The following is a 23,298-nucleotide window of genomic DNA, read 5'->3' as shown; positions in this document are numbered from 1 at the left end:
CATATTTAAAACTATATGCTGTGAAGTTTTTTATGCTTCCAATCATTTTGCATAAACTATTTTTGAAAATAAAGGAATCATAACCACTTAATATTCTTCTATCTAAATAGCTTTTGTGATTTTAAAGGTTGTAAATGAACTAGAAGTAATGTATTGAAATATGAGCTATCAAAGAACATTCTAAGTTGTGAAATATGTTTATGCAAATATGGCAGAATTTTGCAGCTCACTAGGAGTTAAAGGCTTAATAAAATCAACTGTCAGGCGCTATCCTGGTTCTACTAATACCTTTACAGTTTTCAGTAAGATACTAGATCTCTGCTGGACAAAAATAGTCTTACTTTCTCTCTCTTCTAAGGCTGAATCATTTGTGGGCAAACAGTAAATTGTCTGTTTGACTTGTTTTGTTTCAGATATAATAAAGCTCTGTTTTTTAACAAGTCACAGGAATATCAATCAAAATATTTTAACTCTAAAATATCTTCAAACATGCTTTTGATTCCAGAAGAAAATTTGCTTGAACCCAACATGATTTTGTATGTAACTAAAACTTTAATTTTGAGTTACTGTTAGATTTAGTGGTAAAAATGAGGTGGGCATGATTATAAATGCTGAGCAAGCAAAGTTGGTGTTCAGTGTCATGTTCTCATTATTAAAGTAGCCTTGATTTGAGTGGTATGCAGAACTGGACATAGATGAGCAAAGCCATTAGAATCTGTCTTAATCTTTTTGGAATGTTAAAATATTTGATTGTTAATTGCTATATTTAGACTCCAGTTTGGTAAGGAGCTCTGTGTAGGCAACTCATAGCTGAACTGTGGAGTTTAAAAAGAAAGGAATTGACGTCCTCGATCCCCATCTCATCATAGAACTAAATCTTGAATAGGTATTGAAAACTAACTGCTGTTTCATTTCTTCGGGTTAGAATTAATGCTTGTGAAAGTTTATTTTCTCTGTATCTGTTCATTCTGGTGCTTTATGTGTTTTTTCCTTTTTGGGCCAAGAAAGGACCCAATGGAATGAAGTTTTTTATTGAAAATAAAGCCAAGAGGTAAAGGATGTCTGCCCCTCCTCTTCCTCTTGTGAGGAAGCTGTAGACTGCAATGAGGTCTCCCCTCAGTCTCCTCTTCTCCAGGCTGAACAGACCAAGTGACTTCAGCCATTCTTCATACGGCTTCCCCTCTAAACCCTTCACCATCTTCGTGGCTCTACTCTGGACACTCTCTAGTACCTTTGTATCCTTTTTGTACTGTGGCACCCAAAACTGCACACAGTGCTCAAGATGAGGCCGCACCAGTTCGGAGTAGAGCGGGACCGTCACCTCCCTCGACCGGCTGGCAATACAGTGCTTGATGCACCCCAGGACATGGTTAGCTCTCCTGGCTGCCAGGGCACGCTGTTGGCTCATGTTCAACTTGCCGTCGACCAGAACCCCCAGATCCCTCTCCATGGGGCTGCTCTCCAGCCTCTTGTTCCCCAGTCTGTAGGTACATCCAGGGCTGCCCTGCCCCAGGTGCAAAATCCAGCACTTGCCCTTATTAAACTTCATACGGCTGGTGATTGCCCAGCTCTCTAATTTGTCCAGATCTCTCTGCAGGGCCTCTCTGCCCTCGAGAGTGTCAATGGCTTCTCTCAGTTTTGTGTCATCAGCAAACTTAGTAGTCCTTCAAGTCCTGCATCCAAGTAATTTATGAAGATATTAACTCTAACGACTTACTTCCTAATGTTTTGCCATAGAATAGGAAGCCGCTTGTTGACAGTAGCAAGTTTTTTTCTTTTCCTGTTTTACATGAACTTCTGATTCTGAGATGTGGAGTCTCTTTCATTCCTATCAACAGCTATGGGATTGAACACTTAAGTAAGGTATATGTAATTGCTGAATTACTGATTAATTGCCTCCAAAGCAAAGTACCAAAGGCTTTGAGAAATGCATTGTGGATGCATAAACTGTGAAGTGTCTGTAAACTGATGTCACCGTTTAATTCTTTAGAACATTATCATAACAGTCAGAACCTCTTATGAATTAATGCTGAATAGAATATTAGGATTAAAAGTCAGACCTGATGACAATAGTTTTTTGATTAAATATTTAAAAAATTAACACTGACTCAGTGCACTCTACGCTCTATTTAATATGGTATCTTCCAATCATATTTAATCCACCTTTATTGACTCTGCAAAGCTAGTTCATTCTTAGAATGCCAATAAAATATGAATTTAGAAATATATAGAGTATTCAATTCATGTATATGCATATGTGTACATATAAATATTTATATTATATATTGTGGGTTAGGCCCAGCCGGCAGCTAAGCCCCACACAGCTGCTCGCTCACTCCCCCACAGTGGGATGGGGGAGAGAATCGGAAGGGTAAAAGTGATAAAACTCATGAGCTGAGATAAAGACAGTTTAATAAGTAAAGAAAAGCTGTGCGCGTAGGCAAAGCAAAATAAGGAATTCATTCACAACTTCCCATCAGCAAGCAGGTGTTCAGCCTTTTCCAGAAAGCAGGGCTTCATCTCCCAGAATGGTTACTTGGGGAAACAAATGCTATAACTCCTAATGTCCCCCCCCTTCCTCCTTTCCCCCAGAAGAAAATTAACGCCATCCCAGCCAAAAAACAGTACATATATGGAATACGTATATTTGCAACAATAATTGAAGTCTCAAAAGCGGAATGCTTACATCCTAAAATAACTGTAATTCTGAAACTCATGTTGCAAACATCCTTGTCTTTAACTTACATATAATACTTTATGCTATATTAATGTGATATCTAGTAAAGTTTAAGAGCACAAGCAGTGAAGTTATGCATTTTACATTGGAAAAACTAATTATTCTAATACCAATCTTAATTTGATTGTAGCATTTCAAATAATTTCTGCATTGTTGAATAGAGAATAATTTATTGCTTTTTATTTTTTCTTAAAAGTAAGTATGAGCAAAGCAGGTGTTAATCATAGAACTTTGGTGTTCAGCTTCTTTGTTGTTCATTTTTTCTTTCAGTAAGCCCCTATTACTTACTGAAAAAAATAATTTTAACGGAAAACAGGTACAAGATGGGAAAATTCTGTTTCGATGCTTTTTCAGTGAAGATTTGGTCTTATAATTTACTTTGCTACTGGCTGATAGTCTTTATAAGAAGGAAAAAGCAGTAAGAAATATGAAAGCCTAGAACCAGCACACTATAAAATAATGAATGTCAGTGTTCTTGGAGCTGACTTCCCTTTCTTGGTGTGCTGCATGATTCCTCCCAGAAGAGAGACTTAGGTTCCAACCCTTACTCCAAAGACTTCTTGTTTAATGCATACTTTGTCTCACCATTGTTAATACAGAGCACAGTCTGTTCAGCAGCTTGAGCATGACTTTCAAGTTAAGAAGTCATGTTCACTGATGCTCTCTTTCTTTCATCCGATGAATTGTTGATTATTTTGTGAGGAGTGGTACTGCTTCAACAGAAGGGGTGGAGGATCCTGTCATCCCAGCCTGCAGCCTGGTAGATGGAGTCTTCTCCCCACAGTAGGACATGTTAGTTTGAATCCCCTCAGGCAGAGAGGTAAGGAAATCCAGATCTTCCCTCTCCTAGGTTGATGTTCTAACAGCTGAGCTATTGTTCTGAGTCAAAGCAGTGGTTGCTGCTACAGTTTATGTAGAGCTTGATGTGCTGTTTTTTGCTGACAGTTTAGACTTGAAAGAGATGCTGAGATGTTCACCTTTTTCAAGACTGAACACTTTCAAGAAATGTATTTGTGAGGGAAGCTTAAATATTTAGCATAAACACCTTCCAACCTTGAGAACCAATGTCATTTAAGAATTTAAATTTTCTGTTTACGTGCCCAAGTCTGTCTTTACATATCTAAACTTTATTTTATAACTCTGGGCTTAATTTCTTAATTTTTTTTTTTTCTGCATATTGTGGGTTTTTCAGTGTCTAGACCTGAGTACTTTACAAAACAGTCCTTTTTTTTTTTTTTTTTTAAGCACAGTCTTGATGTGTCTTTACACAGAACTTTTCTGTGAGGTCGTGCATGGCCACTGCCACGGGTATTGTGTCCACACTTACCTTTAGATTTCTGTAAGTAGAATGAACTAGTTTTTCATGGTTAGTGTTAGAATGAGTTTTAGATTTGTGGAGGAGGAATTCAGGGTGGTAGATGATTAAAATACGAGTGCTCGTGTATTTCAGCAGCATTCGTGGAATCTGCATTCTTCTGAAGACCCTGAGAGTGTTCAGGAAGCAAGTACACTAAGATGTTCTGCTTGTCACATATCTTGAGTACCCACATGAAAGGAACACAGTCTGGGAGAAAGATCCATGTATGTAACCATCTTACAGTTTTCCAATTACTAGCCCGCAGTGGGGTCTGCGTTGACTTCATGTGAACTTGAGCAGTAGATCATTGTAAACCTGCCTGTCAGTAGACGACTGCAGCTCAGTGTTGTTTCACTGACCTCCTTTCTAGCCTCTTCTTCTTTTCACATGCCGATTCTGGAGAGATTAAAGAAGTATTTCTGTGGGCTGGGCTTGGTGACTGAGCTCTGTAACAGGGCTAAATTGAAAAGATAATAACAACTCGCTGAACAACGCAGATTTCTGAGGCTGTTAAATGTGATTGACGTTCAGGATAATTATGAGGATAAATGAGGAAATTTGGATGTATGTTCTGATGTTGGCAGTGTGGCCTTTTTGTATGTTTCGCCATCAGTCAGCATAAAATGATGCTAGAATATGGTAGCTAAGATGTCAGAGCAAACAGCTGTGAGATAGAGCCATCAGTTATGTATGAAAAGAAAAAGTCACATTCTACAGACCAGAAAATGGGAAAGGATTGCTGTGAGAAGTATCTTAAAAATATAAACCATAACATTAATTTCTGGAAATATTTCTATTCAGTGACACTCTACATAGAAAATGCAGAACAGAAAGCAGCTTTGCAGTTGACCCTTTCCAGCTTCTCATTTAATCATTGATATGAAAGTACAGAAATATGTATTTTATTCATTTTCTTCCGGTTGGACATAGTGTCTCTGTTTTGATGGCAATTGGGCCATTTTCTGCCTGGGAAATTATTTAATATTTCTATCTTCTGTCAGGAAGAAAGTGGGATGCTTCTTCAAATTTTAAATTCCTTTGACAATTCTCCACATATGCATAGGTCTGATTTTTCTTGAAAAGTTACTAGTTCTGCTGATGAGACACCAGTTTGGTACTGACTCAGTGAGAGACATGCTGCCTACTGAGTCACCATCGCTGCTTTGTGGGACGGCTGGATTTGGTTTGGGTGGGGGATTTCCAAGTACTGACCTAGCCCAGGCTTCATTAGGTTCCGAGGCTTGATAGGATCACAGCCCAGAGCAGTGAACCCGCAGGCCAGATTTGTATCCTTTCTCCTTAATAATGTGCTTGTGTGGCATGGCAGGAGAACAAGCCTTTCTTGCAATGAGTAATTGGATGTTTTACAATCAATACCTTAATTTATGTAATACCTGTAATCATATTTTAAAGTGTATGTAAATTTGCTAGTGGTTTAGTGAATAGATCGTGCCTGTTTTGAACACAAGATCAAAGAGAATTTTTAAAACCCAATCTGACAACACCAAGCATAAACAAATTATATAATTTCCCTCCCCCTGTATATATGTGGAAGGAGAGTGAAGGGAGGATTGAAGAACATGTACATTAATATGCACATTCTTAGCATTTTTGATAGACTTGTATAAGGGAAAATAATGAGGATGGGGGGAAGCTGGGAACGCCAGGGTGACAGGAGCTTGACATGAAACAGGTTATTAAAGCAGCTGGGAATGTGGTGTACACTAACTTTATGAACGAAAAGCTGTTCTGTGCATGAGAGAAAGAGGAAGCATTTCTGATTTGTCTGCAGAATAATTTCTAGGCAGCTGCAAAGTCTGCAATTCTGCAGGGACTCTCCCCGTCTTAAGGATGTCTCACTGGAAGCAAAACTTAGCCATAGTTGTGGCTTTCATGGTCGTGCGCATGGCATATCGTTGTTTACATAGGACCTAATTTAACTTTGGGTCAGCCTAGATAGTGGCTAAATTCATCTGAAGTATTGTGATTAAAGATACATAATTTAAGAAGCTTCCCTGCCTTTTAATTACAGTCTTTAGAAAGGTTTTTAGTCTATTTTCTGCTTATAATTGTTGTCCATTATTGAGCAACACCCCCAGGTATGGAAGGACCCCATTTTTTTAAAATTTTCTCCTATATTTATTTTCATGCTTTTTATATGACAAGACCCTTAGCTAAAGACTGTAGCTTTGAAAGATCCTTACTTTTGTAACTTACTTACATGTACAATAGAGATAAGCTAGCAAACAACAAAAGATTTTAAATCTTTGTAAGCCTTCTTCACCAATGGTTTTAACTCACTGTTTTAGCAAAAATCTCTCATCTACATTAATGCTTTTTATGTATCCCAGACTATCATTGTCTCAAAACAGGATTTGTTGAGAGATGCGTGTGGGGGATACTTGGTAATGAAGGGACAGAGGAACAGCTCTGAATAAAAGCGATTAAGATGAATTTTAGATGAAGAAGGAGGAAAAGCTTAGACAATTGGTTATTTGTTTTTCATGCAAGTGATACTTAGGATCTGCATAATTTGCCAAATATAGATTATTTTTCCTTTTTAACTTTAAGCATGGAAGGGTTTGTTTTGTGTTAAGAAAGATCTTGTTTCCATTCTTCACTAGTACAAAAACATTTCAGACTGTCAACTTTTTTTTTTCCAGAATGAAATTCTTTTTTTCATTGGTCTTAGTTGTAAATAATAATCTTATCACATGTACAGGCCTTACAAACAGTGTTGTGAAATCATATTAATAAGACTTCCATTATTTTGTAGTTCTATGGAGTTTTATGTTCCAGAATATGCAGTGAAGTTGGAGTGTATTCATATCTGACTGTTTTCCCTACACTGCAGAACAGATTCAGCTGATGTTCACTAAAATGTATTAAAAGTGAAATGAAAAAAAAAACCAAATCAAGGAAAAAATATATAGTTAATAGCTAACTGTTCTGTGAAATTGCGTGCAGTGTGTACACAAATAACTTTTTGTTGTCAGATTAGAATATTTGACAAGAGTATACCAAAACAGTAGTACTGAATGTATCGTCATGGTTTAGGTGAAGAAACATCCACCACAAAGGTTGTGGTAAGTACAGTTAATAAGGCATAGCTTGTAAAAGAGGGGAAAAAAAACCCAGAGTTAATGCATAATTTAGCTGCTGATGTTAAAATTGTAGTAATGCTTCTAGTGTTGGCAAACACAGAGAGGGGCACACTAACTCAAGCAGTTCTGTAAACTGGCGGCTTCTGATAAGAAGGCTGCAGTTTAGCATTATGACATGCTCAGAAAAAGTGAATGCTAAGAGTAAGCTAAGATTATGCTTAGAATGATTTCTTTATTGAGACATTTTCATGTAGCATGGATAAGGATTCAAACATGAAAGTGTTTATTATCCAGTACTATGTCTTACAAAAAATTGGCAAATGTTTCAACCTGAAAGCAATGCATTTTCTCTTTATTGGCACTGGTTTTGCACCTTATCATAGAATCATAGAATGGCTTGGGCTGGAAGGGACCTTAAAGATCATCTAACTCCAGCCCCCCTGCCATGGGCAGGGACGCCACCCACTAGACCAGGTTGCTCAGGGCCCCGTCCAGCCTGGCCTTGAACGCTGCCAGGGACGGGGCATCCACAGCCTCTCTGGGCACCTGTTCCAGTGCCTCACCACCCTCTGAGTAAAGAATTTTTTCCTAATGTCTAATCTAAATTTCCCCTCTTTCAGTCTGAAACCATTCCCCCTTGTCCTGTCACTATCTGCCCTTATAAAGAGTCTCTCCCCCTCTTTTATATAAGCCCCCTTTAAGTATTGGAAGGCCACTATAAGGTCTCCCTGGAACCTTTTCTTCTCCATGCTGAACAACCCCAACTCCCTCAGCCTGTCTTCATAGCAGAGGTGCTCCAGCCCTCTGATCATCTTAGTGGCCCTCCTCTGGACCTGTTCTAAAAGGTCCACATCTTTCCTGTGCTGAGGGCTCCAGAGGTGGATGCAGTACTCTAGGTGGGGTCTCACGAGGGCAGAGTAGAGGGGGAGAATCTGCTCCCTCAACCTGCTGGCCATGCCTCTTCTGATGCAGCCCAGGATACGGTTGGCTTTCTGGGCTGCTAGTGCACATTGCTGGCTCATATCCAGCTTTTCGTCCGTCAGGACCCCCAAGTCCTTCTCTGCGTGGCTGCTCTCAATGAGTTCTTCTCCCAGTCTGTACTCATGTCTGGGATTGCCTCGACCCGGGGGCAGGACCTTACGCTTGGACTTGTTGAACCTCATTTGGTTCACATGGGCCCACTTCTCAAGCTTGTCCCCCTGGATGGCATCCCATCCTTCAGGTGTGTAAACTGCACCACTCAGCTTCGTGTTATCCACAGACTTGCTGGGGGTGCACTGTATCCCACTCTCTATATCATTGATGAAGATATTGAAAAGCACCGGTCCCAAGACAGAGCCTTGAGGGACACCACTCGTCACCAGTTTCCACGTGGATATAGAGCCATTGACCGCAACTCTCTGGATGCATCCATCCAGCCAATTTCTTACCCGTGAAATAGTCCACCCTTCAAATCCGTATCTCTCTAATTTAGAAATAAGGATATTGTGTAGGACTGTGTCAAAGGCTTTACAGAAGTCTAGGTAGATGGCATCAATCGGTCTTCCCTTGTCGACTGTTGCAGTGACTCCATCATAGAAGGCCACCAGATTGGACAGGCACGATTTGCCCTTGGTGAATCCGTGCTGGCTTACTCAGATCATCTCCTTGTCTTGCATGTGCCTTAACATTGCTTCCGTGAGGATCCATTCCGTGATCTTCCCAGGCACAGAGGTGAGGCTCACCGGTCTGTAATTCCCCAGGTCCTACTTCCTACCCTTTTTAAAAATAGGGGTGATGTTACCCTTTTTCCAGTCATCTGGGACCTCACCTGGCTGCCGTGACTTTTCAGGTATGATGGAGAGTGGTCTTACAACTACATCAGCCAGTTCCCTTAGGACCCTGGGATGTATGTCATCAGGTCCCATAGACTTCTGTGTGTTCAGTTTTATCAGGTGCTCTCGAACTTGCTCTTTGCTTACAGTCGGAGGGCCTTCACTCCCCCAGCCCTCTCCTAGAGGTTCTCGTACTTGGTAGGTGAAGGAAGCCTGGCTGCCAGTGAAGACTGAGATGAAGTCATCTCATCCAATAAATGGCAGAAATGAGTTAGTGTTTTGCAGGGCAACATAAGCTAAAGTTTTTATTCTATATGATGCTACTGTATTGAATTACTGGTAAATTTTGGTATGTCAGACAAGGATTGAACCAGCAGATACCCGGTTTAGACCAGACTGAGAGAATTGTGCTGATCCCCAGCTCCAGTATTATGGCTTCTGCTTCTTTATGCATAACTGGATTTTCCAAAAGTGCAATAAATCTGGAAAAAAGCAGGGGAGGGGTTCATGGGGGGAACAGTGTGGAGCTCTAGCTTTCTGCCTTTTTGTGCTTATAAGAGGTAAAATGACAAGGGAAGTATATTCCTGCTCTTCTTGTAAATGTGTTTTCCTCTTTTCCATGAAGGCGACAGATCCAGTTTATTACACTTTGCAGTTGTAGTTCTGAGCGTTTGACGTCCATGCTGCCAACTATAATAATTCTGAGTCAGCATAAGTTCCTGCTAAACTACACATCTCCTTTGTTCAAGAGGAGTGTGCAGGGGAGCATACAAGAAAAAGATTTCTTATAAGAAAAACAACATTTTTATTCAGCAGTTCTTTTCTATGAAGTGGAAACTGTTTGATACCAAGTCTTCTGCCTCTCTTCCAAGTCATGTACACAGCTTGTCTGGTAAAGATTTTTGCCTCTACGTGTGTATGCAGGTATTCAGAGCTAAGCAAGCTAAGCAGAAGCAGTACTGAATCAGTATAATCCCAGACATTTCATAAAGGTTACAGGGAAGGAAAGAGAGAGCTATTGTTAGTCTTGAAATGAAAATACCTCCCTCTCCAGATCAAGAAAAGGCCGTTAATATGTGCTTGTTAGCTTAGAGAATGGTCCCCAAAACATTGTTGTGCACCATTATATACACACACACTGAAAAGACGTAGAAGTGAATGACACCTCTGTGTATTGTATCTTCCAAATTATACAGGTAAAAATTTCACTTCACACGCAGTTACCACTTTTTGCCTACCCTGGAATGTTTTTTCTCATTTTCTCTTTCATCGTTTGAAGAGGAGAAATGTGTAGACTGATTCATAGAAGTGCACATGTGAATAAACTAAAGAATATAAAAAATGTGGAGAATGCCACAAAACATGAACTAGATTCTCATGTGAACTTCTTATTTTCATATCCATTTATGCTTAATTGTGCTGAACAATCTGCATATCAATGACTCTTAGAAGGGGGCAGTTTGCCTGACTTCCATTTGGAACTGTAGTTTGCTCTGGATTCACTGAAAAGTAAAACTAACACACCATTGTCAAGAACTGCAATATATATTTCTTTTCCAGAAGTATTGAGAAGTGTCTGAAGTGTTTCAGAAAAATGTCTGAACAAATAAAACAGAGTAGTAAACATGATAGCATAAGGAGTGCTGAAAGTAAATTTTTTATCATGTTTTCTGACAAGTTGGTGTGTTTAAAACTGTTTTGTCTGGCACCTAGAGATGAGTAGGTTCTGTCTTCAAAGATCTTGCAATATGATATTTTTTTCAGGGTTATGATAATTTTATTTGTAATTATGTAATAAAATTAACTGTATCCCTAGAGAATTGCCCATTGAAATATACCAAAAAGTTTCTACTCTGTTTATTTGTTGTGTTTCATGTAGGAAAGAAGGGAAAGGGAACGAAAGCTGAGCAAAGAAATGGCAGAAAAAGCCACAAAGGAACTAGAAAAAATGCAGTTACAAGAAAAGGCTGAAGTAAAATATAAAGAATGGTTAAAGAAGAAGAGAGCTGAAGAGGCAGAAAAGAAGAAGAGAGAGAAGGTATTAATCAACTAATTATTTATTTGGATGGAGTAACCTAATCTGTAACTTATATTCAATATATTGGTTGATTGAATTGATTAGAATTTATCAAATGGCAGTGTTGTACATGAAAAAAACTTTCAAGAGTTGTAATGTTAGTGCATTGAAGACACTGAGGTATGGTCAGCAAAGCAAAATGCATATTAATGCGTTTTTGTTAGTAGTCTTTGCAAACCCACTCCAATTGTGAGATGATAAGGCAAAGAGAAATGCAAGCAACACAGTGTACCTTTATTACTCAGTCCTTTGCAGGGTGACCCAGGCAGAAAATAGGGGGCATTCTGGGTATTTTTCTCCCAGCACCTCAATTATCATTCTATTATCATTATACTTGCACGTATTTCTAATTAAAAGCATATTTCTTCCTATCTATCTGTACCAATCTGATGCTAGGAGTTCTAATTTTAATGTTATTTCATATTAATTAATCACCTATGTATTTTTATAGTGAGCTTCAGAAGACCTCTTACTTGTAAGCTTCCTAAAGTATGGGCTTTGAGGTCCTCTGGTTCACTAGAACAAATACTCTAAGGCTAGCTTGCAGGAATCATCCAGAATTCCGCTGAAATATCACATATTGGCAATGATTATGCCTGAAAACTGAGAGATGTGTGACCAGTTGTCTTATCTATGAAGTTGATTGATTGTATTTTAATTGAATTAACATTACAGTATAATTTTTCAGTAGAATATGTAATATTATAGGAGTACTACACTACTGTTGTGGCTAAGTGGGGGGGGGATTGTGGTGATAAGAATTTATCTATATTCCTCCTGTAATTACAGTAGGTGTTCTTAAAGTGCAGAACACACCTTGTAAGTATTTCACAGGTACATATAATAATTTTTTTGGATTAACTTTAAAATACCATAAGCTGTATCAGATCAATTTTCAGGCCTTAATGACCTTAATTTTGCAGTCTTTCAAAAACACTTTTAAATGTTCGGTACTGGTGGTGTTTATTTCGTGCTTAACAAACTGGTTCTGTGTTTCTGCTGAGCCTCTAAAATGCACAGCACAAGGACCTTGAAACTCAAGAAAATGAAAGTCATCAGACAGATTTAAACCACATGCATTCTTTTAGTCATGTCTTCATTACGTAGGTTCTTATAAGCCATGTTCACAGTATCAATTAAACTTAGTTTAAATCCAAATGCCATGCCTAAACATACTGTTTTTAGTCTTAGTTCTGATAAATGGTTCCCCAAGCTTGCTCCAGGCTTGGAAGCAACCCAATTGTGGCTGATAGAGGGCTGTACAAATATGGGTAAATGAGAAGAGTGGATGGCTGTCCCGGATGCCGTAGCCTTTTTAGGCTAACTGCAGCACAGCAGGCCCTGGTCATCTTCCTGTTATGTTCAGAATATCTTCTACATGTAGTCTTCCAAAAGGTTTCTGGGAGCTTTTTCTCAGAGAAACACTGGATTAATGCAGAGGTTGATTCCCCACCCCCACCCTCCCCCAACTTAAAGGAAAAAAAAAATGCAACTTTTCTATTGTCATAAAAGCATATTTGTATTTGAAAACACATTTGAAATATATTCAGCAGTCTGGGAATCTGCAAAAGATTTATTTACCATTTTGTGTATATTGTACAAGGCCTGGTCTGTAAGTATCTTAGATTTTTTTATTTTTAGGAAAAAGAAAAAGAAAGGGAAGCCGAACTACAGGAGAAGAAAGCAAGATCAGAGAAGATCTTTAAGGAATGGCTACATAATGCTAGAAATAAACCACGCCCTGTTTTAAATGGTTATGGCTTCCAACATGGGAAGTCTGCAGGTTTGTATTTCTACTACACATATGTAGTGACTTAGGTTTGTGGTTCATTCCCTCTAATCTTTTAATGTAAAATGAAGCCTGTTTAAGATTTTCATCCAGTAATCTAATTTTGGCACATAGGAATGAATATCTCATATGGTGTAAGTCAGAGAAGCTTTTACTCTGAGACTCTTTGTGTATTTGCCATAGCCTTTCATGTTATTTGGGAGGAAAATATTATTTGAGAGAATAATGTGGCATACCAAATTATAACTGATTTTGATCTCATTTTCCTTATCAAGCATAGGAATCACTAGAGCCAATTACTGGTTCCTGTGAAGCAAATCAGTTATGTTAGCATCCTTGTAAAGGTAGTGTTTATGTTACAGAAGGTGTGTGCCACCTTATCACACCTGAATCCCCCTTAGAAAAGAAGTGGTTTTTTGAGACGGAAAGATTAATTAGAGGCTGACAGAAGTTCTGTCTGAAGAAGGAGACATGGGAATCAGCCTGTGTTCTGATCTAAGATTTCCTTTCCATTTAGCTTTACACCTGCATCGCACGTTCTTGGCTTCTGTAATCCTATTCCTTTTTTGTTTTAAAAGGAAGTGTTAAAGAGAATGCTGCTTATAGCGTGGTGTTTTGTGAGTCTCACTTTATTTTTGTATTTTTTGTCATCCCATGTGGTACAAAAGCAGAAGAGCAGTAAGAAATAGTATTGCATTTTGTGTTTGAGAACTTAATTAAGTTTTCTTTAAAAACATATATATACTTTTGCCTTTATTTTTTCATAGAATTAAAATCATTGTTATTATTTGAATTTGCAACAGAAAATATTTTAGGACCTAAATTCCAGGCTCTGAATTTTTAAGAAAATGTATGAAGCAGGTGAATGACCTTTGCTCTTTTGCTTACATCTGTTTATAGATGGTGAAACACTTTGCCTTCATGTTTTGTTTTGGACCTTCATCACTTCCCCACAGCTGCAATCACTTGTTTAAGTCATCTTTGAAAAATATTTCTCTACTCAGTTGTGGTCATGCAATAGAATATATTACAGGCTTTGTTTTCCCCAGCCACATGATGTATGCGTTGAAATTTCACTACAGACAAATGACTGAAATGGCAACATGTTCCTTCTGTTGCATTTATGTTTTCTGATATTGCTTTATGGGCCCTGGGTTATTAATTGCAGATTATTAATGTATATGTGGATATTTAGTGTATTTTTCTCCTCAATAAAATGAAGAATAACAGTTAAGCAAAGGTGGAAATTATATGAGCGTTGCATATGTGGTGACAGGAGGTTTTATTTATAAATGCTTTGAAATAATGCAAAGTAGCCAATTCATAGACATTTACAGCTTTTAAGTATACAAAGAACTGAGCATTCTGAATGTTATGCAGCATTCGATCTGCTTATTATTTTAAATAGAGATGAAGAATATGCCAGTTATTTGTAAAAAAAAAAAAAAAAAAAAAAAGCGGAAGATTCATTACTTTGAATCATTTATATTATGTGATGTGCCTATGCTGTCTTCCTCTGAAGACGCTGTTGTGTCTTTGTTAGTCCAGATCATTGTTATAACTGCTTGCATTGTAAAGCTTGTAGTGTAAATATTCCTTTTCAGTTACGTGTGTTTTCTGAACATTTTAGGGTATGCTGATGGAAATTCGTATCCAGCTCCAGCATATTGTAACCCCATTCCTTGGAAACCTGTACATGTGCCTCCTCCAAAGGAAGACAATGTACTTACCATGAAGAAGAGTAAGAGACCTGTATCTTGTCAGTCACATGCATCTTCACCTATGGTAATTTATAAGCCCAAGAACAGCCCTTGTATTGGATCCTTGTGCAGAAAGCAGTTATAGTACAGAAAACAAAACTATTCTTATGATCTTGAGTGAACTGGGCCATAAATATGAAGTTATATGTAGTTATATGTCCAAAACAGGCTGCTTTTTTGTAATTATTTTTGTGAACAGGTTTTGTATTTACAGCTAACTGACCTATCAGGTTTTTATATGGTTTTTTTATATGTTGCATTTTAGTAAGAAAAAAAAAAAGGCAAACAAATTCATATTTAGCCAATTGTAATGGGACTGTACCTCAACACCAATAAAACGCACAGGATTGTTTCTTCCTTTCCTCCTCTTTTGTTGTTGAAGGAGTTCTTTTGTGTATGTGATTATTCTTTTCGGCAACAGTATTACTGGGTTATTTTAAAGATGGTAATTATAACAGACTTTAAAACAATTCTTGGATTAACATGGAAGGAATTCAAGGCCTGCATGCAGTTGCAGGGCTATGATGTAATTGGGATCGCAGAGATGTAGTGGAATAGCTTACATCGCCGGAGAGCTGCAATGGATGGATCCGGGCTCTTTAGGAAGCACAGGCTGGGGTAGCGAGGAGGGGAGAGAGCAGGAGGAACACATGAAGTTTTGCCCAAGAACTGATGATGAGCCAGATGAGACCTAATGAGTTAAGATTAAAGGGAGACCAAGGTGGGCAATGTTGTGGTGGGCATCTGCTACAGACCACCTGATCAGGAGGAAGTGTGTGATGTTCCTCAGGCAGTTGGAAGAAGCCTTATGCTTGCAGGCCCTGGTCTCATAGGGAGACTTGAACCACCCTGCAATCTGCTGGAAGGACAACACAGCAGAGCACAAACAGTCAAGGGAATTTCTGGAGAGCATTGGTAACTTCCTGAACTTCCTGAGACAGCCGGTAGAGGAGCTGACAAGGGGAGGCTCTTTGCCGGACCCGATATGTACAAACGAGGGAGAACTGGTCGGGGACGTGAAAGCTGGGGGCAGCCTTGCCTGCAATGACCATGGGATGGTGGAGTTCAGGGTCCTGAGAGGAGGAAACAAATAGCAGGATCACAACTCTGAACTTCAGGAGAGCAAATTTTGTCCTGCTCAGGAACTTGCTTGGAAAAATCCCATAAAATACGGTCCTGGAGAGGAGGGGTGCAGGAGAGCTGGTGATTTTCAAGGATTGCTTCCTCCAAGCTGAAGGATGGTCCATCCCAATGAGCAGAAAGTCAAGCAGGAGTGGCAGAAAGCCTGCATAGATGAACAAGGAACGCCTGACTAAAATTAAATATAAAAAGGAAGCATACAAGAGGGGGAAGCAGGAACAGGTGACCCTGGTGGAATACAGAAACACGGTGCAAGTATGCAGGGGTGGGATTAGGAAAGCCAAAGCCTATCTGGAGTTGAAGATAGCAAGGGATGTGAAGTGGAACAAGAAAAGCATCAGCAAACGGGAAATTAAGACAAATGTCGGCCCACTGCCACATGAGCCAAGGGCTTGGTGACAGCGGACGCAGAAAAGGACAAGGTACTTGATGCCTTCTTCACTTCTTTTTTTTTTTTTTTTCCTGGCAATCTGCTAATTGACCTCAGCAATCACAGGTTCCAGAGTCCAGTGGGAAAGTCCGGAGCAAGGAAGACAATCTTGGTGGGAGAGGATCAGCTTAGGGGATATCTAAACACACTGGATGTACACGAGTCTATGGGGTCTGATAGGGTGCACCTGTGAATGCTGAGGGAGGTAAGGGCAACTGTAATTATCTTTGTCATTATAAGGGCACTCTTAATTATCTTTGAGGGGTCATGGCAATCAGGGGAGGTTCCTGAGGACAAGAAGGAAGCAAATGTCAATCCTATCTTCAAGAAGGGCAAGAAAGGTAGATCTGGAGAACTACAGGCCAGTCAGCCTCACCTCAGTCACCTAGAAAGGTGATGGATGTGGCAAAAGTGGCCAGCAGCCTCCTGGGCTGCATTAGAAAGAGCATTGGCCAGCAAGGTGAGGGAAGCGATCCTTCTCCTGTACTCAGCACTGGTGAAAAATACTGAGCTACCTCCTGTCAAGCCTATACGTAAAACGTTACTTGTACCCTTACTTGGAGTGAATCAGTTTGTACAATATGCCTACGACTGTTCTTTCTAGATAATGCCAAATGCTAACAGGACTGCAACAGCTTACAGTAGTTAATAGATTATTTGGTTTGTGTTTGTCAGTAATTTATGATATGAATTAGTATGAAGTCTCACATATTTAGACTTTCACAAAGTACTTCACGTTCACCTATTATTAAAGCAGTGCAAAGGATATTATGCAATCGAGTTTAATTTTTCATTTTACACCTTGAAGTCATGAATATAAAACTATTCATCATCAGAATGAAAAGCAAGAAAAAAAATGCTCTAAAGAGCAATGTATGAATCTTCTTTAAGTCAATTCTATCATTTTATTATAGTAGTGGCTAAAAATAACTAAAATTGGGACCACTATGTACTACAGATTCAAATACAAGTGGAAGCCCATTTTAGTACTTGAAGGTGCGTCATTTAATCTGACAAAACAGACAAAAGCCAGTATGAGTACATGAGTGAATTCATCAGTTTATCACATACGGTGGGTGCCCAAGCTGATCTGATGCATTTCACTTCTGCTGTCACTAAGATATCCAGGCTCCACAGTGTCCGTGACGGGTCTGTTCTTGTTACTTCTGGAACAGTGTGTGAATCAAGTGCCAAACGTTTATGAATATGTAATATACAGCGTGGGTTATCATAGTAGTTAATGGATGTCTCTTAAGAGTACCTGACTTCCTGCAGGCTAGTATTTGTCATAGGGCATGCAGAGTAAAAACTGTTTCTTTTTAACGCTGTATTTATTTAGTAGTTTATTTTCCTATTTATTCTAATACGTAAATGAAACAAAGACACCTAACACAGCTCTCATGAAAGACAATAGAAACTCCTAGAAAGACCACTGCCATGACTTACTACAGTGTTCTCTTCATGCTGTTAATAGGTTATTTCCATATTCTAAAGTATGCAAAGCTTTTGGTTCACTGCAGGTTGGGTTTTTTTTTTTAAAGGCAGAAAATAATAGTTCATGTGCTATTCTCTTCTGTGTGTTTATTTGATATTAATTTTACTATACACACTTAGGAGAAGTCTGGACTCCATAAAATACGTGGAGTGTCAAACTGTGTTTCTGTTAAGTGGGAGAACACGGGCTTCACAGAAGAAGTCTGCACGTTATCTTTGGGATGTAGAACTCTGTGCCCGGCTTTTTCTATAAGGACCTCCGCGATGGATTGCTGTGAAACTAGTGGATTAATGGATTAGTTGTTAATCTCTCCATCTGACCTTGCCATGTGGAGAAGTCTTATGAGAGTCAGAAGTCTGACAATTGTGTAAGCTACCAGAAGCTCATTAGTATTTAGATGAAGGGAGAGCATTTTACTGTAATGTAAATGATTAATTTTGGATTAGCTTACAGAGGTTTCTTGGGACTCTGATTTAGTTGGAGAGCCATATATGATCATCTTTGTATTTTCTCGAATAGTTTTTCTGAAATAGCATGTGGCCACCAGTAAGGTGTGTTGACGTAATTACCTGAGTGTATATTTACGACTTTGTATTTGTTTTAGCATTTATGTCCTTGTAGTGGCATAAAATGGCCTATCGTATGAAGACAGGCATTGATAGCATTTATATTAACAGAGTATGAAAGAATCTGTGGCTCGGTTCTGCTGTAACACATTGTTGACAAGATTTCTGTTGGCTTGAACAGTGACAAATGGCAATTTAACAGGGGTTCCTGTGCTAACCCAAATAGAGTTGTCCTTCAGGATTGCATGCCTGCACCCAGGGTGAAGGGCTAAATAAATCTTATGTGTGTTTGGTTCAGGAATGGGTATATGGCAGTAAATGTTGAAGTCTAGTAGTTTTCTTTCAGATGGCTCAACCAGAATAATCGAACTGAGTACTTACTGGAATTCTGGTTTACAGATTTTAGAAGATGCTAACAAATATCTAAAGCCATTATTCTTTTTTTCTCCCAACCAAAGATAGTGTTATTTTTTCCTCCACCAAATTTTCTGCGGAAAGGTTCATCCTGTCTTCAGAATCAGAACAACGTTTCATTTGGAGACAGCCAGCTTTAAGTGGACTTACAACCCCTAAAATAGCAACTTTAAGATGAGGCTCTTGCTGTAGCTTATCTATAGCATTGTAAATGCAGTTCTGTCCTAACTAAATTACAAAGAAGGTTAAGGCAAGATAGCTCATGACTGTACATATTGGCTCCGATTCAATCAACATAATGGTTTTGCTGACCAAAGAAGAGAAATATTGTTTGGATTTTTTCCAACAAGATATCAACCACACAATAAAATGGTCTGGCCTTGTAGCATAATTTAAAATTGTATGCTACAGAAAGCTATAATGTCATGCTGTTGTGGCAAATAATTAATTTACACCATTCTTTCTCAGATGTTAGAAAGATAAACTCTTAGCACTTTGTTGTAGCTTAAACAGCATTCTGTAGTCTCTTACTGAGTTCTCTCCTGGATTTCTCTGCTCATGAAATTTCTCAGTAGATCAAATTGCAGAATCTCGAATTACTAGAAACAATCCAAGATCTTGCATCTTGGTGTCTATGCTGCTAAAATAATATGAGACTCAACCTCATCTTATTTTCATCCTCTTGTTTTTGCAGAACGTCTGGTTGTAAGAATTAGAACTCATAGAACACTTCAAAATCCTGGCTGCTGCATCCTTCTACGATTCACAGCCTTTCCTCCTCTCCATCTGTCAGTCGTAAACAGAGTGCCACATCAAGCTTGCTGTGAAGGATTACATCTCCTATGAGCTTTTACTGGTTTTGAAAATTACTGTGTAGGTGCTCCATAAAGTAGCATGGCTTTCCAGTCATTGCCAGTGGATCTTCACACAGATGTTTCAGGGTTGAAAGTCTACAAGCAGTAAAGTGGATTAAAAGCAGTCATAGAGAAGCATATGACGAGTAAGAGGTCACTGTTGTTGTGGGCAGCCTTGCGTTCTTAGGAAGGAGTCTGGTTAATGTAACATAATGCAATTGCACTGTTGGAAGTTTTGTTACTGGTTCCAGTGTGGAGCCAAGGCTTCACCTGAACTCAATAATTGCATCAGATTCTATTAATGTCCTTGCCAGTGTAATGTTTAATTGTAAAATTAATTTCTTAATTTATCATTTTGAAAACCAGATTGAAGAGCAGTCAGTAGTCCTAATATAATTTTCACTGGGAGGTTTTTGTGAGTAAATACGGAAGATTTCACACTTTATTGCTGTGGTCAAAAGGTGAGCGTTCCCAACTGCTGTCCCCTGGGCAACGTCATGAGCTGTGTTTGAACCCAGGAATGAAAAGGAAATCTGAGCACCCTGATCTAGTAAAGCGTATAAACACTTGATTAACCTGAAATGTGTTCGGGAGATCGTTGATAAAGCAGGGCTAAAGCGGTCACGCTTTCCTGGATTTGAGGCCTAGGACCTAAAGCCTATTCAGTTAGCATAGCCTCCATTTCATATGTAATGTTACGTCCATGTTTTTACACATGTAACTCATTTTATAATGACCTATTAGACAATTCTCTAAAACTTTAGTTAAGTGAGAGTAAATTTTTGCAAAATGTGAAGCTTTTTCTTACTATGTGGACTTAAATGTTTGCTTGGTCTAATTTAGTGACTCAAGCAGGGATTGCAAATATTTAATTCACAGGCAGAATTTACAGAATTCTGAATTTACAGAAAATTGGTAGGGCGGGTCATCTGAAAAGTGAGATACTTGAAGCTCTTAATGTCGAAATCTATGCTGTGGCCAGATGTAGGGGTGGATTCAATTATGTTAATGATAATGACATTGTTACAATGGACTTGGACTTTGATTTCTTTTACTGAAGTCACAACTGAAATGATTTCAGTATTATTAGTGCTAAACAATGATAAGTGAGTTAACCCAGCTAGATGAATATCGTAATAGGTGCTTTTGTGTATAGGTTTTGTGGAAGATGGGTCTTTGACTTTCACAGGTAATTCGTTTAAGCAATGCAAGGTTGTGTGTTTTGGGATTAAGGCAACAAGTTGTTAATAAGTAAACCAGTAATGCCAAAATGTTAATAGATGCTAGAATGTTTTCTCTGTAGCTTGATTCTGACTAAAACCAAAACCCCCTTTAAGTTTTTTTTATACAATGCCACCATATATGGTTGTACAGGTATGAAATCCATAATGTGTAAGTCCTTTCTGTTAAGATTTTGATCCAGGGTAAGAAGAAAGCTCTTCAGTTTCCCCTTTACATTGACACGTGTGCACCCATCTTTAAATAACGGTTACTGAAAGCTATGTACAATATTTGTCAGTACCCAGGAGGAAAGCGAGATGACTGGTATGCCTGAGTTCAAAGAGCCCTTCAAAGATACCGATATAAATCCACACTTCAGCCTTCACTAACAAAATTGTGATCAAGTTCTAGAGGATGGGTCCCAGGAATTCCTGTGTTGTTCCTGCTAAGTGAGTGCCCTGGTTTAAAGGGCTAACACCAATGGTTTTATTTCCACTGTTCAGAAGTGATTTCTCTCTCTGTTAGGATGTCTGTTCCAGTTGAGCATAGCTCACAGCATGTTGAGTTGGGCAACGACAAATGTATGAAAAGACATGTGAAGTTTGCAAAACTAATTTCCACACCAGATGCAACCAGGGTTGCAGGAAACAAAGACGAAAGGCAGATGGCAACTAAGGCTGCAGCTGTGAATGGGCAGAATATGGTACCCATGTTGCATTATTTATTTCACATGACATAGAAATGTACACAATGTTGAACTGGAACAAGTGAGTTATTGCGCTCATCCAGCACTTTTTTCTATGCCACCCTATGCACAGAGGTGTATCAAAATTATCCCAAGCCAAGTGTGAATGACAACAGCTTGAAGTACCCTCATCAGCAGAATCTAAGGGGTGTGATATTCATTAAGTGCCAAAGGTGCTGCATTGATATAGGGTTGAACATTAAAGCTTTTGGCTAGCACTTGTTTATAATGTTCCAGGCTATTGCAGCTGACGTAAACTGTCCAAAACTTCCTTGTTTCCTTGTGTCTACTTCAACCTCAAATGGCTTTCCAGAATTTAGTACTGTTTCATATCCAAATTCTTGCATTCCTCAGGAAGGAAAATGGGAGGGTAAGCCTGTTTAACTGTACCAAGATTCTTGGTGTAGGGGAAGTGGGTAATATGACCCCAATGAATTTAGCAAGGAAAGTATTCTCATACTGGTTTAATCTGCTAGTAATACAAAAAGTTACAGGAGCTATAAATGGAAGGAACTCTAGGATCCAGGTACTGTTGATGGGTTTTTTCTCTTTTTTCTTTTTTTTTTTCCTTGTTTTTTAGGCCAAAGTTGTTACTGAACTATTTGTAAAGTCCACGCTTAAATGCTGACCATGGAATTATTTTCACTTCTGTATTGGTTAAGCTGAACGGCTTTGAAAATCGGTAAGATTTTATGTAATCTCCTGAATGTAGTGGATGTGCTGGTTGTGTTTCATGAGATTCCAACACAAACAAATCTTTGAAAAAAAACTCCTTACTTTTTTGTTATTTCAGGTGGTCTGGGTGTGTTGCTCATAAATAAAATTGTTAAGGTTCTTCTAAGACTGCTTCAGAGGTATAATACTTCAGGATTAAAGTGCTTAAACAGGAATAAGGCAACTAAGCTTCAACGATATGCCTTTTAAAACTATTGAAAAGTGGCATTGCACCTTCCAACTTACCCTTAAGCCTTTGATACTTTTAAAGCATAATCTTCTTGTAGAGCAGTTCAAATGTTTGGTGTAGTAACTTAAAATATTAATCTACTTCATGCCTAGTTCAGTGTTTTGAATGGTGATTTATCATTAGTTTTCTGTCCTTGCCAATAAATTTACAGAATTTGACCTCCCTCAGGCATTGCTGTTGAAACTGTTGTGTTTTTTTCTAGAATAACTTACAAGTAATAATGATTCCAGAGCCACTGGCCTAGAAAATAAGATAGGTGAGTTTCAGTCTCTGATCCATGAACTTTTATATGTGAAGTAAAATACTTCCAGCAGAAGGGATTAAACATCTCCGGGTCATATATTCTCATTTGGCCAGCAGGTCACTCACCTGAATGCCCATGGGAGAAAGGAATGGAAATCGCTGGTAAATGTTGACTATTGGGAAATAAAGTGTTTTGATTTTTTTCACAAGTTTTGTGAAAAATCTCTTTTAATCATCTTATTTTCTTTATAGTAACAAACAAAAATTGTTTTATGTCAAAAGTTTAATGTTGCGTGAACAATATTTTAGGCTTTTGATCTTGGGCTTGGATGCAGTTTGAACGATATTTTGGGAAAAGGATTGAGGTGGGAAAATGTAGTTCCTCTACTGATGCTAAAACCCTAATTATTTTTACAACTGTGTCCCTTAGCATCTAAGTTGCAGTTAAGGTTTTGCTGCACACAGCTGGTTGGCAGGATTCGGGTGGTGACTCATATTTGTGCACTGCAACTTGTGTTTCCCTGTGTGGTCAACAGAGAGGCTGGCTAGGAAGAGAAATAGGATTAATTAGCATTTTGACTTTGTTTG

At 38.7% G+C, this 23,298-nt stretch overlaps 1 protein-coding gene across 4 annotated transcripts in view; it reads left to right on the top strand.

Moving 5' to 3' along the window:
* The window catches only part of CCDC34 (coiled-coil domain containing 34), a 51,920-nt gene that overhangs the window by 10,897 nt on the left and 17,725 nt on the right, over positions 1 to 23,298 (top strand). Inside the window, exons 4-11 of one of the 4 annotated variants that reach the window (XR_015701279.1) lie at positions 10,892 to 11,050; positions 12,731 to 12,872; positions 14,509 to 14,663; positions 16,266 to 16,413; positions 19,378 to 19,556; positions 21,284 to 21,461; positions 22,084 to 22,185; positions 22,670 to 22,723. Coding sequence is in view for 1 of the 4 variants with exons in the window: in XM_087743390.1 (XP_087599516.1) it covers positions 10,892 to 11,050; positions 12,731 to 12,872; positions 14,509 to 14,723 (516 nt within the window). In the remaining 3 variants the exon portion in view is untranslated. Of the gene's footprint in view, positions 1 to 10,891; positions 11,051 to 12,730; positions 12,873 to 14,508; positions 15,007 to 16,265; positions 16,414 to 19,377; positions 19,557 to 21,283; positions 21,462 to 22,083; positions 22,186 to 22,669; positions 22,724 to 23,298 lie in introns of those variants that run through there. The other 3 variants (XR_015701277.1, XR_015701280.1, XM_087743390.1) reach the window with 3 other exon arrangements.

Source organism: Nipponia nippon, unplaced genomic scaffold, assembly GCF_047370975.1.
Source record: "Nipponia nippon isolate SJK-2023a ecotype South Korea unplaced genomic scaffold, ASM4737097v1 scaffold_10, whole genome shotgun sequence".
Classification (NCBI taxonomy): Eukaryota; Metazoa; Chordata; class Aves; order Pelecaniformes; family Threskiornithidae; genus Nipponia; species Nipponia nippon.
The sequence above is the reverse complement of the archived record's forward strand: the minus strand, read 5'-3'. Positions and strand labels throughout refer to the sequence as shown.